The 17,777-nt window shown below is 40.8% G+C and overlaps 1 protein-coding gene across 1 annotated transcript in view; it reads left to right on the top strand.

The window, feature by feature from the left end:
• ARHGAP10 (Rho GTPase activating protein 10) overlaps window positions 1–17,777 on the top strand; it is a 231,975-nt gene that overhangs the window by 120,623 nt on the left and 93,575 nt on the right. Inside the window, exon 14 of the mRNA XM_018554263.1 lies at window positions 6,871–6,945. Within this exon, the coding sequence (XP_018409765.1) occupies window positions 6,871–6,945 (75 nt within the window). The remainder of the gene's footprint in view (window positions 1–6,870; window positions 6,946–17,777) is intronic.

Genomic DNA, 17,777 nt, shown 5'->3' with positions numbered 1-17,777 from the left:
GCTCCAAGCACAGAGGGGTCACTCAGAATGACATGTTGCAATAACCAGGGCTGTACTGGTAAAATGGGATGGTTGTTTTTACTGGATCAGGCAAAAATAAACTTTGGGTACCTTTTTTAAAGTGCCTCTGTGCCCAGACTATCAACAATAAAGTATTAATAAAAAAAAAAAAACTGCAAAAGAGCTTTAAAACAAGCCATTATTGACATATCTAGCTGCTTCTACTCATTTTAAAGTTGGGGTTCTGTTTGTTTCTAAAAGCTTACAAGCACTTGCTGCGTGTCTACACCTATAAATCAGAGATATTGGCTGTGAAACTGGCATCTACTGAGATGGGCACCCTGTGCCATTCATTCAATTTTATTTGGCAGCCCCACTCCTTTAAATACCGAGCATTGTAAAAGTCCCTAAATTGACAGGCTATAGGGTAATAGCAGTGGATCCTCCACCAGTAGTATGCAGTTTATGGACTTGTCTGTTTTCCTGTCACTTTATGATTGCACTGCAAGCTTTTTGACACATGTGCTGCCCTGTTCGTAGAATCTGTGGGACAAATAACAAAACTTATGTTGTGTGTTTTGTCTAAAAATGAGTTCAATTTGAGATATTAGACATCCAGCTGGCACCCATCACCATCCACCCTTTGTGCTTATGCTTATTTGCCATGGAGTAAACTTTCTGAATAAGTTGCGACAGTTCTGCGTGTCTCACTTTCTTGAGGTGAGAGCCTGGGAAATTAATTTCCCATAAATCACAGCTTTGTGTCCCTCCCACACTGAACTCCCATGCACCTCCCCTGGAAGGTTATGCTCAAAATAGTTTTTTGACAGCTTGTACTGCAGCACGAACTGACTTTGTGGACAGAAACAGGCAGAGAGCTTTCTATCATTACTGCTGCATGATCGGAGAATGTAATTTGTTCTCTTGTTGCCTGGTCCAGAAAGTCGAAACTGTTTTACATATAAAAGGTCTGTTTTGGAGTAGGTCTTATGGACCTTCAAATGATAACTGTAATCTTGTGTATTCATTTCTACAATTCCACCAAATGTAAGCTGTAAATTGCCATACAAAAGTGTTGGAAAGCTGCAAACAAGAGGGTTGGGGGGGAGGGGGGTTTCCTGTAGAGTGCAGGCTCCAGGCCTATATTAAAATATACTCTAAGAATGAGAAGACCCTCCCTGAAATCTTGTCGCTTTAGATTTTGATCTATAAGGCCTGGTTCACAACTGAGCATTCCAAGAGCACGCAACACTAAGGCGTGTTTTCATGTATATTGCATCAGTGTTCACAGTGCCCTATGTGCCCTGTCATTCTCCATCTTTATAGTTTGGTCTGTCTACAGAATTCGGGTGAAAATAGCTTGTAGCGTCAGGACTAGATCAGGGTGTTTTGCTAGCTTACAGGAGACTCAATTCCTAAAGTTAGAGCATGTGCTTCTGTTTTCCTAGTCATCTAATTGCAGGAGCAGGCATTCTATTTTAAGATCTTGCCTGTGAGAATGTGCTTTCAGTAATTCTAGAGAGTCTGTAATGTCCTCCTGTTCTACAGGGTCTCTGCTCTGTGACCCAGCTGTGCAGTGTCGGCTTTAATATCATTTCGTTACTGTTTAAATTAGCCCTGGATTTCTTTAATGAATTGTGCAGGGTCTTTTTTGGTGGGCAGGTCTTTGATATGTGCCCATCTGTGTCGTCCCCAGATTCTCAGTACCAGGGAACATAGATACTTTTTGAGTGGCCTGCGTATCACCGGCTTTGTGAGCTATGAAGGCTGTGCAGTGATGTGCTGCTGCGTGTGCTGGCTGCAGCTGCCAACTTTTATGTAGCCTGGGCACTGTCTCTCCTCTCAGTTAAAAAGCTAAATAGGGGGCCCTGTGCCCTGGCCTGTGACTGCCCTGAGGATTCAGTGATGTTTTTTTGCTTCCCTGTCAAACCTGCTGCATTTCCGTTCCATGCGGACAAGGCAGGAGCTCGTAAGGAAAACGGTTTCACCTTGTTATGGCCACCCCTTTTTAAAGCACTTTTACTGCTTGTTCAGAATATGTAAACACTTTAGCGTGCATAGTCTGAGCACAGGTTTACTTTAAGAGTGAATCATTGTTGATTTAGTACTGTATGTCCGTTCTAATCATGTTCCTGCAAATAAGGAAGAGGAAATCTGTTTAATTAATAAAAAATGAAATCCTTTTATTGGAAATTCAACCACCATTTGAGCAAAGATCATTCAGATTATTAGCCGAGTTGCTACAAATTTACAGGACACAACAGCATTTCAATAATAGCTTGCTTTTGCACCGCAGTATGCACTATTAGGCTCCACATGGATTTACAAAACACACATTTACAAAGAGAAGAAAAAAATACACAAAAAGCTTTAAAAAGTGAAACTCCTGAAAAATAAAAATGATAATTTTTTTTTCACTTTGTCTATACACATTATTTAAATGTAATCTTTTTTTTTATATGGTTTTCTGTCTGGAGTTTTCTCTGATTCTGTTTTGTGTGGACAAATACATTTTAAACTTCCCAGGATACTGTTTCCCTGCTGTGGCAGCTTTGTGCTGAATTCTGTATAACTGGCACTGAAAATTAGGTTAGGGTTCTAGCAGATGGTTTTTTTTTTTTCTCTGTAAAAAATGTGCTCCTATTTCTACCGAAACTAGTACCAAACCGGTAAAAGGTGAAAGTGTGACCGGGACCAGACAGCAGAGTAAGGAAGCATAACATGGAAAATACATTTAAATAGAGTGATTCATCAGTGGTTCATTTTGAAGGAAGTGTTTAAAAAACAGATATATAAACATATATGCACAGCAAATATGTTAGACAGAACATTTGGAAAAAGTGAGCATAGGCTTTAGGGCTTGTTCACACCACTTCCAGTGCGTGAAAGTATGATTAGCTGCTGGAACGCACTGGATCACATCCTGGCAGGCTCCATGCATCCAGGGGCGGGAGGGGGCATGGCACATCAATGCCTGCGTTCCGGTCCAGTGTGACTGCAAAAAATAGTGCATGCAGCATTTTTTGCGTTCGCTCTGGACCGAAACACAGGCATTGATGTGCCACACATTCTGGTGTGGTTGATACACCTAATAGTGCATACTGTAGTGCAGAAGCAAGCTAATATTGAAATGCTGCTGTGTTCTGTAAATTTGTAGCAACTCGGCTAATAATCTGAATGATCTTGGCTCAAATAGTGGTTGACTTTCCAATAAAGGGATTTTATTTTTTTTGATTTAAACAGATTTCCTCTTCCTTATTTGGGCAGGAGCCGTGGCTGTGGTGCTAGTGACCCTTCCGCCCCAGAACGTAGGGAGCCGGCCAGGATGTGATCCAGTACGTTCCAGCAGTTAATCGTCCTGGAACGCACTGGAAGTTGTTTGAACAAGCCCTGAATGAAAACTACATTCTGAAGCAAAAATCCCATCTCTTAACATGCACACACGGTGCTTGCGATTAGCTCTTGTTTTTCTGTGCACCTCTCTGATCTTGTTTTTACTTTGTAAATAAAGCTGGCTATACACTGCTCGAATTTCAGCAGGATTCGGCTGAAATTCCATCTGTAGGTGTCCCTAACGGCATCCCTCTTTTCGACAGAAGTTCCCTTTTCAATCAACTTTTGTTTAAGAAGCTGGGCAGAAACTTGTCGGCCTAACAGTGACGGCAGACAAGCAGTTAAAGTCACTGTTCGGGAATTGGCGCACCCAGCTGTCAGATTTCATTAGCCCGGCAGGTGAAATTCATCCATCTACATTAACCTCAAATGGAAGTTTTTGTTTTTCATTCATCCCTAGGGGCTGAACGTGAAAAGACGCAAGTATATGACCAGTTTAGGAGCTTGAGTTTCTTGCCTTTTGAAACTTGCCACAGAGCAGAGCCTACCTACCCGTTGTCCCCCTGCGCTGAGCAGCTCAATTTGGACAGAGGGGAAGTGAGTGGTGAGGGGGTTTAGTTCTGGATCTAGAAAATGAAACCTTTATTAGTAGAGTGAAGCCAGGCACCCTGCATTAGCAGTTCTTTAATTCTTCAAAACTTCAAGTGGCTAACCTATTTGCTGTGGTCTCTTTTTGTGCCCATTCACACTGAGCGTTTAATCCCGTGATTTCTGCCGCCATATCGCGCATTTTTGCTGTGCGATATTGCGAGAAGTCGCTCGTCCAATGATTTTCTATGGAGCTCGCCTGTTGCTCATCGCTGTCGCAGAACCCTTTTTCCCCGCAGATGTCGCGCAATTTTTCTTTTTCTGCATGCAGCCCGACGGTGAAGGTCGCGCGATCGTCGCCCGAACAGTCGCGCTATCCCGGCCGTGCGGAAATCCGCTCGAGGTAAGTGTCGCTCAGTGTGAATAGGCCCTTGGCTGGTTATGAATGTTGTCAGTTCTTTCTTGACTGTTGGAGTGTGGAGTATTACAGTTTGTCCTGTTATTATAGGTAGAATCCAGTAATATTATTACAGTATTATCAAGAAGGATTTAAATACATTCTTATTTTGGAGATAATCTAATTTGTTATAAAAACACTAGACTGCTTGTTTTCATAACATGACATGTCGGAGGAACAAAGCATGTAATTATTTGTGCTACTGTTGTTGTTGATTGCCACTCTTAAAAACATTAACTCGAGCAGCAGTTATTTTCCTTTATAAAAAAAATCCCATTATTCAACATAAAAAAATATGCATGCAAAAAAATAAAGCCAGTGTAAAGCATTATGCATCTCTTGTGTGTCTTGAAAGAAAATTCAGTTTCAAGCCTCTTATTTTGTAGTATTTCTACTCCCTCAGGGTCTGTCATTAATTTACATTTGTCACAGATGGATATATTGTATAACAAATGTTTTTATGCAGTATTCACAGGCTAACAATAGCGGAGAAAGAAAATATCCTTGGAGAATTTCAGGACAGAACTGTGATATAATCTGTGAAATAATATGAAAATAGCAGACTCTCAAAGCCAAACACAAATATCACAAGAAAATACAATCATAGGAAAATTACATAATAAACAAGTCATTCCCACATGCCAGTATTTCCTGCTTATCTGCCACCAATACACTTCTGCGATGGACATAAAATATCATAGACCGCAATGTGTTTTGGCGCTCCAGAAGTTTACTAAGTTGCAGAAATACAGTGGGTGTAATTTATCAAAACCGAAGAAGGCAACATCTGGTGCAGTTGCGCATGGCAACCAAACAGCTTTTCTCTTTCCTTTTCAAAGCCTAACTGAACAAATTGAAGAGAGGTTCTGATTGGTTGCCATGGGCAAATGCTCCAGATTCTATCGGTCCAGTTTTGTATCTATACTCAAGAAGAAAAATATAGTATATTGCTTATCTGTAAAAAAATAAGTCAAGGCAACTGGACTTGCTGTATTTTTCTTGAAGACGTTTTACTGTTCATCCAACCAGCTTTCTCAATTCAGAATGACTTGTACAAATAATTATCTGGGAATAAATATGGTGAATGTCCCTCCAATCCACATAATCTGTGAATTGTCCAGTTGCCTTGACTTATTTTTTACAGATATATAATGATCTGGATGAATGAGAACCTTCGGAGACATAGTATATTGAGCTAACAGTCCTTATATGTGGTAGATACATTAGCTTTCTCTGTCATTTTTTTTTCTTTCACCTAGTGATCCTACTAGTAACACACTTTTCTGTTTTATGATGACAACTCTCTCACTGTGCTGTCTGTATTGATGGAGGAGCAGTAGTATTACCCTAGGACTACCGAAAATGCTATAGACTTTGCTTACTTAACTATTTGATTTTAATCTGTTTAATGATTTAATATTATGATTAGTTGGTTTATTGTTTTTAACATGTATGAATGCAGAATCTTTAATGGGGCCACTACTATGCATTTTTCATACATACTCATGCAATTATATTTACATATTGTATGTAGAAATATAAGGCTGTCACGGGTATTGAAAGCAGGAAGCACACACTTGGGTTTCTGGTCACCAACACTAAAGTGGTACATAGCATACCATTTTTAAGGCACAATATACTAGAGAAATATATAACCAACTCCCAAATCCATCTACCGCATACATAGCCAATGATCAAAAATATGCAAAGTAGGTATAGAGGCACTCACTGGTCTTGCAGCAGAGATGAGTCAAAGCATCAGCATTTTATTGTAATGCTGATGCTTTGACTTATCTCCACTGCAAGACCTGAGTGCCTCTATACCTACTTTTTAAGCTTGTGTTTACACTGTAGGTGTATCATATACACATATATCATTCAATTACATAAAATTGAAAACTGTATGCATCTTGTGTAAAAAAAAATCTTTATAAATAGACCCCATAGTGTATAACATAGCAACAAGGAAAGCAAATTGGTTACAGCTATTTCTGCCAGGGGACCACAGTGGTGTTTAACAACATAAATTACAAGGATTACTCACTTTCTTGATTTATATGGCTAGTGCTACATAATGCAATAAATGAACAGCGGAGTTCATTTCCATTTCTTGGCATTGCCTAGCACGCCGACAAAATTCATAGAGGGGAATTTATCGAAAGTGGAGCAGACAATATTTGGAGGAGATGTGCATGACAACCAATCAGCTTCTCTCTTTCATTTTCAAATCTTAACTGAACAGACTGAAAAGTGAAGCTGATTGGTTGCCCTGGGCAACTGCTCCAGATTTTTCTGCTCCATTTTTGATAAATTCCCGCCATAATGTTTTTAAGGCTGTTTTTTGATTAGCTTGTTTTGGCAGAATTTTTATTATATTTTCTATCAATGTAAATAATTGTGCTGGTTTGTGAATTATGCAAACGGTTTGGAGGGTAGAGATAGTCCACCTTTGCATGACTTTGTTGGGTAATACATTTTGTTCTCTCTTGCAGGTATAAATGACCAAGGATTGTACAGGGTTGTGGGGGTGAGTTCAAAGGTCCAGAGACTTCTGACTTTGTTAATGGGTATGCCACCATTTTAATAATTTTATTGTTTACTAGCTAAGCACATTATAGTTGACATGTCACTTATATTTTATATTATTACATGATGAGGTGTATAATTTTTTCCTATGTAAATGACATTTGGAAGATTGGTCTCTTTTCTATACATTGGTGTATATGGTAGTATGGATATACTGTATATGGAGAGATATGACTAAAAGTATAAAGTTATTTTTGGTAATAATCCTATTAGTGGCACATTCTCTGTGCAGACTACTTAGCAGTGCATGTTATTAGTTCACCAGTAAACTGGTAATCAGCAATTAGATGAGCTACATAAAGTAGACTTAAAGGAGGACTATGAGGTGAATGATTTACACTTATCCTCATAGTTAGAGCCGACGTGGGACAATTAAACTGTCACAGGTCTGCTCTATTGGGGCGATCACAGCTGCCTCTAGATAGGCAAAGCCCGCTGTCAATCAGCCAGCGGGGTGGATCTCGACAGTACAGTATTGGCTGCAGCGCTCTCAGTACACTGAGTGGCCAGATTATTATGACCACCCCATCAGTACTTCGTTGGGCCGCCTCGTGACTCCACGAGATGACTTCGTTGGGCCGCCTTGTGACTCCACGAGATGTTGAAAGGTAATGCGAGGAATCTGACATTGCACTGTTGGCTTCTGTTGTCTTGTACCAGTCTTGCCTCTCTCCGTTCTGCCCTAACACCTAGAAAAGTGGAAGGGACGCGGCGACCCACTGAACATGGTGTCGCGACCCACTTTTGGGTCACGACCCACCAGTTGAGAACCAAGGTTTTTAAATGTCTAGCTCTTTTAGACTGTTATTCATTTTCAGCCGTTCTGGTGAGGTAAGCTGTGTGCTTGTATTTATCTGTATTCTTACTGAAGGTCGGCTGACGGCCACAATTCGCACGTTCAGACCCAGATTTTCGGCTGACAGCCCAGTCTTTAAACACTTTAACAACAGCTGCTGTTGAACATTTAACGAAATCTGCTGTTTTGCTGATACCCGCTCCATGGCTCAGAGCGCCAACAATCATCCCGCGTTCAAAGGCTGTTAAATTGCGTTGTTTACCCATATCTTCAGAAAAAAATCACTTCTACTGTCATGGTAAACAACCTGCTTCCCTATTTATAATGGTCTGGCCCTCTAGCAACTTCAGCGCGAAATTATAGCTAATTATAGCTAATTTGCCTACAAACGTCAGGTGGTCATAATAATCTGGCCACTCAGTGTATAGCTCACCGTATACTGAGCTTAGAGTCACGGGAGGAAATTAGTATTTGTCCTCCCATGACCCTAAAAAGAACTATAAGCTAAAAATGTTACCCCATAGTTCTCTTTTAAGTTGAATCGACTGGATCATGTGGAGTGATTGAAAGGAAACATGTTGGTATGAATGAACAGAAAAGTATTAACCTCTTTAGGGTTGCTTATATAGCTTTTTATGCTCTCCAGAACATACGGTCTAAAATAACATACTACCACCATATTTTACCACTACAAAAGCTGCTGTAGTATTGCCATTATCACACACTATGACCATAGTGCGTGGTTTTGCAATGTCATATACCAAAGGATTCTGGAGCTTTCCAGATAATTTGACAGTTCCCATAATTACAATGCTCCACGGTGCAGGCGATTGACCTGTGGGCGCGAGGTGTGTTTGGGGTGCCATCTAAATGAATGACAACGCAATGCACCTCCCACACCCTAGTAGGTGCGATTGCATGGTACAGTGTGTTAATCGCACAGGACCAATCGATTAATGCACTGTACTAGTGTGTGGTTGTTTGTCAGTGTTTTTGAGGTCCCTTTCAGACACAATCTATCACACACACAAACACGCCAAAAATAATATTTTTTTTTTAATCCACCCAGTCTCCCTAGCTAACGAGAACTGGAGGGGATCCTCAGCCTGGGGTCCAGTGTGGGCTGCTGTGCTGTGACAGAGCTCCATCCATGTGTGCATTGCTTGTACAACCCCCTTGCCCGCCCTGTAGAGATGCCCGGAGCCAGAACATGACGTCACTCCAGTCCAGGTACCTCTACAGGACATGCGAGAAAGCTGTAATCAATGCATGTAAGGATGGCGCTCCCTTGCGCCCATAGCTCCAGCCCACTTAACCTTAAGCTGACTCTCGGCGCCAAGCAGCATATGAATGGCTGCTTTGCACAAGAACGGACAGTGCTACGCTAAGTGGAGGCTGAGAAGCCTCCCACCTAGAAAAGTGGCAGGGACGCGGCGACCCACTGAACATGGTGCGGCGACCCATTGAACATGGTGTCGCGACCCACTTTTGGGTCACGACCCACCAGTTGAGAGCCAAGGTTTTAAATGTCTAGCTCTTAGACTGTTATTCATTTTCAGCCATTCTGGTGAGTTAAGCTGTGTGCTTGTATTTATCTGTATTCTTACTGAAGGTCACACTTCTGCTCTGAAAATCAACTGTAAAGATGGCCAGAAAAGGGTGGTTGGACATGCAGGGATCAAACCACTGCTGGGCATCTCTGTCTGCATTAGGTCCCTAGACACAATGGTCACCTTGGACATCTGCTTGTGTTTTGCCTATTAAGAGAGACGAGTGAAGCTGCATCAGCAACTTTGTTTTTTTTCCAAAGATTATGTTTCTAAACTTTTGTTTATATTCAGTTTTAACCACTTGCTGTCCGGAGCAATTTCTTACTATTTGCACACATGATGCCATCTGAATTTTGGCTAGAAAACCGCTTCATACCCCTAAACAATTATATATTTTCTGAAAGCAGAGGCCCTGTAGAATACAAAAATGCTAGTTGCAATTTTTTATGTTGCATGGTATTTACGCAAATGTTTATCAATCCTGTATTTTTAGGATAAAATACACTAATATGAAATTTAATGCACAGAAACAGAATATAATACCCATTTTTTTGGTAAAATATGGGGTCACGTTGGGTTAATAGATACCAAACGTGAAGTCTTAAAATTGCGTTGCCCGTGAAGCCGCAAAAAACTACAATACTCAAAATTTCCCGTAGGAGACTATTCAAAAGCGTTTACTACTGCTCATTAGTTTAGTGATCTCAGTGATTGATGGCTCTAGAATTATTACTCTCACTCCGATGTTTGCAGCGATATGTAACGTGTAGTGCAATTTTCGTTTTTGCACGTAGGCGCACTGACGCGTGTTTGCATATGTATGTGCATGCACGTGGGGAGGGCGAGGACTTTAAACATTTTTTTTCCATTTTTTAAATATATAATTACATAGTATTTGAGGTTGAATAAAGACATAAGTCCATCAAGTCCAACCTATTGTGTGTGTGCATTTATGTTTAAGCAGGTGTGTGCGTGTGTATTAGTCCATGTGGGATTTTGCTCTTAGGCATACCTGTACCCCTGTATGTTATGGTCTCAGAGGAACTCGTCCAAGACTTTCTTGAATGATTCCACACTCTTAGCTGAGATCACTTCCTGCGGCAGCGAGTTCCAGACCTTAACCGATCTGACTGTGAAGAACCCCTTGCGTGTGTAGAAATTTTTTTCCCACCAATTTTTGGTTGTGGCCTCTGGTCTTTGTTACGGAGCTAATCGTAAACAGTTTGTTAATAATGTTGCTGTCGCCACATGTATGTTACTTAAATTTTGTAATTTTCTTTAACACCTTTTTTTTTTTTAGACTAACTTTATTGCTATCACATAGGGGGCTAACACTCCACTTATGTAATAGCAAATAGGGTGTGGCAGGTCCTCTTGATGGAGACAGCAGGGGTCTGTAATATCACCTAGGGACCCCAAAGAAGCTGAGGAAACAGATATCTGCTTCCCCAGCTTCTTCTCCTGGCTCTAAAAGCCGGAGAATGTAAACAGCGACACCGGAAGTGATGCAATACACATCACCTCCGTGCCCAGTGATTAGAGGAGAGATCAGAGGCTGGAAGCCTGTTGAGCTCTCTCTGATTGTTGCGGAGAGACCCGCTGTGCGGGCCTGCACACGGGGACAGCGGAGCCCGGGGGGGTTGGGGCGACAACACAATACACTGATCGGTACAAATGATCCGGTGGCTGTATAAACACTGGATCGCTTGCATCTTAACAGCCATCACCGGCTTTTTAAAATGACACCAAGAACACAGCCGCAGCTGTGTTCTTAGTATAACCACCGCATATATATGTACGGCCACCCGCAGCACGTGGTTCTCTCTAGGGTCACAGGAGGACATATACTAACCTCCTCCCGTGACCCAAAGCTGAGTAATAGCCCGCAATATACTGAGAGCGCCACAGCTGAGACGGATCCCAACAATACTGTCAAGATCCACCCAGCTGCGTGAGTGACAGCTGCCTCTGCCTATCTAGAGGGGGCTTGGTCACTGCTCACTGCAGGGAGACTATCGGAAAGTGAGCGGATCGGTGCATGTTTCTGTTAACTTCCCGATTTATAGAGCCGACCTGTGTCTTTGTCACAGGTCAGCTCTAACTATGAGGATGAGTGGAATTCACTCACCTCATAGTTGTCCTCTACCTATACACAGTATTTGTTTTACAAATCAGCATGTAATACATGATAAAGGATTCCCAGAGCACTTTTGGTTAGCTGAAGGGACAGTACAACAGACTTTGCTGATGGCTCATTCAGTTGTGTGTGTAAATTTCGGCCTGTGCTATTACGTTCTGTAAACATGAGGCTTTACATTAAACAAGCACATGGGGCCCTAAAAACTTGAGAAGAAGCCTAAACATTCACCTGCTGAAGGAAAATGGAGGAATATAATGTTACATTTACCTTACTACAAAAATAAAAAATATATAATAATCCTGACTATAATGACAAATGTATCTATAGAACCACTATACATCCCCTTTAATGTACTAATGACTTGTCTATGTAAAGTTTGCAATTATAATTATGGACACAAGACAGCCTGTTAGATTCTCTTAACTCATCATTCATTGAAAACAACAAGTCTGCAATAAAGACTTACTGCGGGGTATCTTGTGGTCCAGGCTGACTAGGCCAGGCGCTCAGGAAGAGCAACTTCAAAATCATGACATAAAGGTACTTTTTAAACAGAATAATATTATGAATTGGTAATGCTGACAGGAGGCTGTCTTTTCTAATAGCAGTGCTGATAACAGATCCTCTCTGGGCTCCTACAGAAGACAGAACTTCTATAAAACTGTCAATGCTGACAGAACCTTTGTTATTTGACAGTTTTATGACTGATCCCTCTGCTGCATCAGCTTGCTGAGAACATCAGTTCTCAACATTGAGGTCACGCAAGGCTTTGTGGGCGCCTAAAGTAAAACTAAACTCTAGGTAACCCTAATGATGTCTCCTGTTCAGTTTTAGTCTATGAACATAGGCTGTACATGCAGGCTTGAGCACATCAGCCTGCACGCCAGAAGGGAGCGAACAGCCTAGGGCTACTTCATAGGGCTACTGTAAGTGAGCGTTATCATTCTAGGGCAGGACATGTCACTGGCAGTGTCAACCAGGGAAAATAAATAAAAGAGCATGAAACTAGTAAGCACATGCATCAACTACATTTAATGACTGGGTAAGCTAAAATATATAAAATGTTTATTTGAGTTGTGATGATGGTTGATTATGAGTTTTAGTATTAAACTGCTCTCAGATCAAGCTGTCTACAAACTTTAGAAGTTTAAAAGTGGAGAAGGGTCAGGGAGCTAGGCCAGGCTTCATTTATCAATGGGGAACGATAGTGATAAGGGCAGGCAGGCAGGCCATTGGGGTCAGGGGCCTCCTGTAGACACTAGATTGTTGGCCAATCAGACCAGATATGGTCAGAGTATGCAACCTGCCTAAAGCTACTTTTACAGCTGGCTATCAGAGTCGAAGTATTTCTCTCAGAAGGAGAGAATATAAATTAATAACAGGACAAATAACTTATTGAAATACCTGACTAGTATTATTACACTTTAAAAGTGGCTTATTCAGATTACAAATATCCATTAGTGACTGGTTGTCTTTAAGGCTGGCGTCTGCTCTCTGTCATTGAAATGTGGGATAGTATTGAGAAATAATTTTTTTTATCTATGTTGCCTTTTTTACATATTTACAAGTAATTGATTACTTCTGATCTGAATACTGTATGCCAAATGTAAACAGTCATTAAGAAAGGTGCTTCAGTTATGTGCTACTATAATCAGGTAATAAGTACATGATCACATTTTGTTGGTGGGATTTGTTGTCTTCCTGCTGGCATATTATTTTATTAGTTGATTTATACATTATATCAATTAAACTTTAACCAATAAAATAACATTTTACTGTTGATTAGGTAAATCTCTATATTGCCACAGAGCTAGAGGTACATAAATCTGGTGTGTCCTAAACTATGCATTGTCAGAGCCGGCTTGACTTTGAGGCATTCATTGGTATTCTGAGGCGCTTGTTTGAAGCAGGCGGTGCTCCAGGTCCATGCATGCTCCATCTGTGCTGATAACACAGTGTTCTTTGGCACGGGAGACTGGAGGAAACCAGAGAGTGAATTCATTTCATTACCCTGGACATTATGAGAATGACAAATTGTTTGTATATCATACGCTGCAATCAATTCAGAGCTGCAGATAAAAGTCCTCATGCAATTGTTTTAAACACTCACTTGACTTGTAATGATTAAACATCAGCATTAGAGCTTGTGTATTATTAATAGCTGTGCTTGACTTAAATCACCATTACTTTGTATTTCTTTTGATTATAATCATAGTATATATGTCACTTAAAAATATAATGTAAACTCATTTTAGAGCTGGATATATAAAAAATGTAAAAACTACGGGCTAGATATTAAAGATATTAAATTAAATCAAAGCCAACAAAGTCATAAATGCCCAAAACTGATATTTGTGTCATGGGTTATCAGAGAACATAAAACAAAAAAAAGAGAATTTAATCATGGTTGCATAATAAACACAGTATCATTGTGTCACCTAAACAATTAAATGCTCGCTTTAAGCAACTCTCCAGAAGATCAAAGCATAGAAAAAAATCTTGAGGTGTTTGACTGATGGACGCTCACCGCCCATGCTTAAGGGTTTCCTTACATTGTAGCCTACTCTGACCTTTACCCAGAGTATGAAAAGTGACACTGTATATGACTTACTGAGCGCAGTCCCAGAACACACCTGAGTAACCCTTTACTTCCAACAGCAATATATTAAAAAATACAACACAGGAAGTTGAATTGATGATTGCACAATGCTTAAAGTAAATGTAATCCAAATCATTACAATTTCCCAAGCTTTATGTGACCCTGTCGCATAGACTTTTCATGAAGGCTACAAGTGGTCATTTCAACTCGCATTGCACAGGCATGTTCCTCTGTTGTCACCATCAGGAAACCCATTGTGATAAATGACATGTAGCAATTGCTGGTGTGCATACAATTATACAGGAAGTGGCTAAAAAGAGCGCCATACAGATCAGCAACACTGAGATGCAACACAGAATGAAAAAAAACGAGGAAACAAATACTTAAACATTGGCTTACGAAACAAAGGGGTTCATTTATAAAAGTTTCACCCAGCGTATACCATTCACACAGCACTAGCGAGTATAGGAATTTCTGCTCGTCAACACCATCTAGGGGCACTAGTGCCATGCGAACAGCATTAAACTTTTAATAAATTAACTTCTATATGTTATTCACTTAGGGATTACATCTACTTTAAACACATTGGTGAGATCTTTTGTGCAGTAGCTCTAGATAATACCCCACCTGAGCATCCTCTTATCTTCTGTGTAGCATCTCTCTATCTTGGGGATTACAAGTGTCAGCCACTGCATTAGTCCAAAGAGACAGAAACTACAACTATTAAAAAAAATAAAAAAAAGTGATGTATTGTGCTGCTCAGTAAAATGTCACCTCTAGAAGTACGCTGTCACAAAGCAAAGCACCTTTTAGAAAAGCCTCAGACACCATCTACTTTTTTCAGAATCCTGCACTAATCATAGGGCATCACATTTGCTTAAAAGGTTTGGCTTCTTTGCCCCAGAACTTTAAGAAGGGGAGCTTCTGTTGGAGGCATTTTATACAGGTAAAAAAACAAAACAAATCAAACATTTTTCCCATGATATTGGCTCTATAAATTAATAAAGTGCCCTAGGCATTTTGAAACAAATTTCAAGCCAAGTATGATCTAGCATTAGAGCTGCAGCTAACGATTATTTTCAAAATCGATTAGTTAGCCGATTATTAAGTTCGATTAATCGGTTAATCGGATAAACAATACAATACATTTTTAAAAATGGCTCCAGTGATGGAGTACTAGTTTGTATTAAGATTGTAGTCCATAACAGGAGCAAGCTTGGAGCGGTGAAAGTAAAAAAAATAGTGTGGTGTGCAATATAGTGAAATGGAAAGTGTAAAATTATACAGCAATGAATGCAGACTGGCACCGGCTATAGAGGACTACAAATCCCAGCAATAATACATTATACAGCGCAATGCCGAATATCACCAGCTATAGAGGACTATAACAAATCCAAGCAATAGTACATTATAACTGGTGGTATTCTGCATTGCGCTGTATAATGTAGTATTGCTGGGTTTTGTAGTCCTCTATACAGCGCAGTGCAGAATATCACCAACTATAAAGGAGTACAACAAATCCCAGCAATACATTATACATACAGTGTGTAATGTATTGCTGGGATTTGTATTCCTATGTATAATATACAGCACAATGTACCATCAGCTAAAGAGGAATACAAATCCCAGCAATACATAAGGCCCCATTCACATGTAGCAACATATCTTTGCAGCGGCCGGGATAGCGCGACTTTCCGGGCGACATTCCAGTGACGGTAGCGCGACCTTCTCCGTCGGGCTCAATAGAAAAAAAGCAAAATCCGCCGAAAAAAGGGTCCGGTAGAAGCGACTTGCGACCGCGACGAGCAACATGGTGCTAAGACAGCTCCATTGACTATCATTAGCCGGCGACTTCTCGCGATATCGCGCGGCAAAAATGCGATAAGTCGCTACATGTGAACAGGGCTTTCTAGAGCACCATGTGGGGGGGGGGTTAGGCTTACCTGAGGGACCTGTCTATCGGCGGCTGTCATCCCCCCACACCTGCTCCTCCTTACTACATCTCCCCGCGTCCCTGTGCCGATCGTGGATGTGGGCGGGCGGTGAGTGTGAGGCGGGAAGGAGGTGCGGCGTGTAGAGCGTGGATGCGGGCGGGTCTGGCAGCGGTGCGCAGCGTTTGTGGAGCCGTGAACAGGGCCAACTGTTTGGAAGCCGATTAATTGATTATTGAAAAAGTTGAATCAACTTTTTCAATCGATTATAATCGATTATGTCGATTAGTTGTTGCAGCCCTATCTAGCATCTCTCATAGCACCCCAGGTTTCAATTTAGGTAAGATGGTATTGACTATGGCTTTAATATTGGGGAGATTTCTTCCACCCTCTCCTGAGATCATGGGCCTGTATTTATAGTTGAACATGTTGACAGGTCATAAATAAACCTACAAGTTAAGAGATGAAGACACGGATTTAGAGAATACTCCTCGCACCTCTCCCTCTGTCTGGCAGGCACGTGCTCTATAATGTGGCAGGTAAATAATTGATAAAGCTTCCGCACTGTACGCTGTGCCATAACAGCAATGTGGAAAGAAGACAGTGACTTGCTCTTACCTGTCTAGCAAATTTTATTTCTGTCTAGACCAAGAATGAAGAAGAAGAAATCTCTTGCGTACACATTGTACGCCATTCTCTTGTTAGGTTGTCATATGTTTTTATACCATTACACCATTACACCAGTCTGTTACATGTACTTGGATAACTGCTTACTAGCTTGAAACACTGTATGCGGATTCAGATTTCATGGACTTTATAATGAACCTGGCACAACTGGAAAAAAATCTTGAAATGGACTCTGAAATGGACACTGTTATAAGAGACTAATGGTGACTGCCATTACTGTACTCTCCATTGAGTATTCTAATTCCCTGGCTGTTCTGATTCCTTAACCTGTAATGCGGTCTGAGTCCCTGACTCCAGAACCAGTATAGAGATGAGTAGTTTTGACACTTTTCTGACACTCATTTACAACATGCTTATTCTGGACTGTGATTGAAACATACCAAAGTCAGACACAGTCGGGCATCAAGAATTTTTAGAAAGAGGTCTGAAATGGCAGCCAAATACGTCTGTAATGACATAGTCACTTTAATCGTGCAGGCTTAGCTGTCAGAGATGTATATCTGACCTCTTATATACAGTTACTTACTCTGTGTTTGAAGGTGACTGATAGGATAGGAGTTTTGGGTAAATGGTCAGAGAATTACTGTTCTGCCAGCTGTCTGAAATTGTGATGTTAATAGGAGCTGGCTCCTATATGTGCCGTACATTAGCACATAACAGAGTTCAGTAGTTAGTGTATGTAAACCCTAACAATGAACTGCTCTTAGTTGCTCCATTTTGGTCAATAAAATATATAATTAAAGCAGAACTCTTGGTAAAAATTTACTTTTCCCTTACAGTGGGGTTACCCCCGCATTACAAGGGGTTAAGTGCTTGTTTTTGGCTAGGGTCAAATATAAAAAAAAAAGTTATGCTCACCCGAGCCTGCTTGCTCTTAAACCGATCCTTCCAGCCTTGCTCCCCCTACGCTGCAGCAGTCCAAGGTCCCAGGATCATGATATTCTATACACAGTGTATAGGACGTGAGGATGCTGAGGGACATACCATCTATTTTTAAAAATAGATTTTTTTAAATAATTATTTGCAAAATATGTGTTACCCTTCTGATGGACCAAGGATTTGAAGGAAAGTGTAAGCTAGCTATACACTGGTCAAATTTTGGCCTGCCGA

This window comes from Nanorana parkeri, unplaced genomic scaffold (assembly GCF_000935625.1).
Source record: "Nanorana parkeri isolate BGI_ZX_2015 unplaced genomic scaffold, ASM93562v1 scaffold150, whole genome shotgun sequence".
In the NCBI taxonomy this organism is placed as follows: domain Eukaryota; kingdom Metazoa; phylum Chordata; class Amphibia; order Anura; family Dicroglossidae; genus Nanorana; species Nanorana parkeri.
This window is presented reverse-complemented; position numbering and strand designations above follow the sequence as displayed.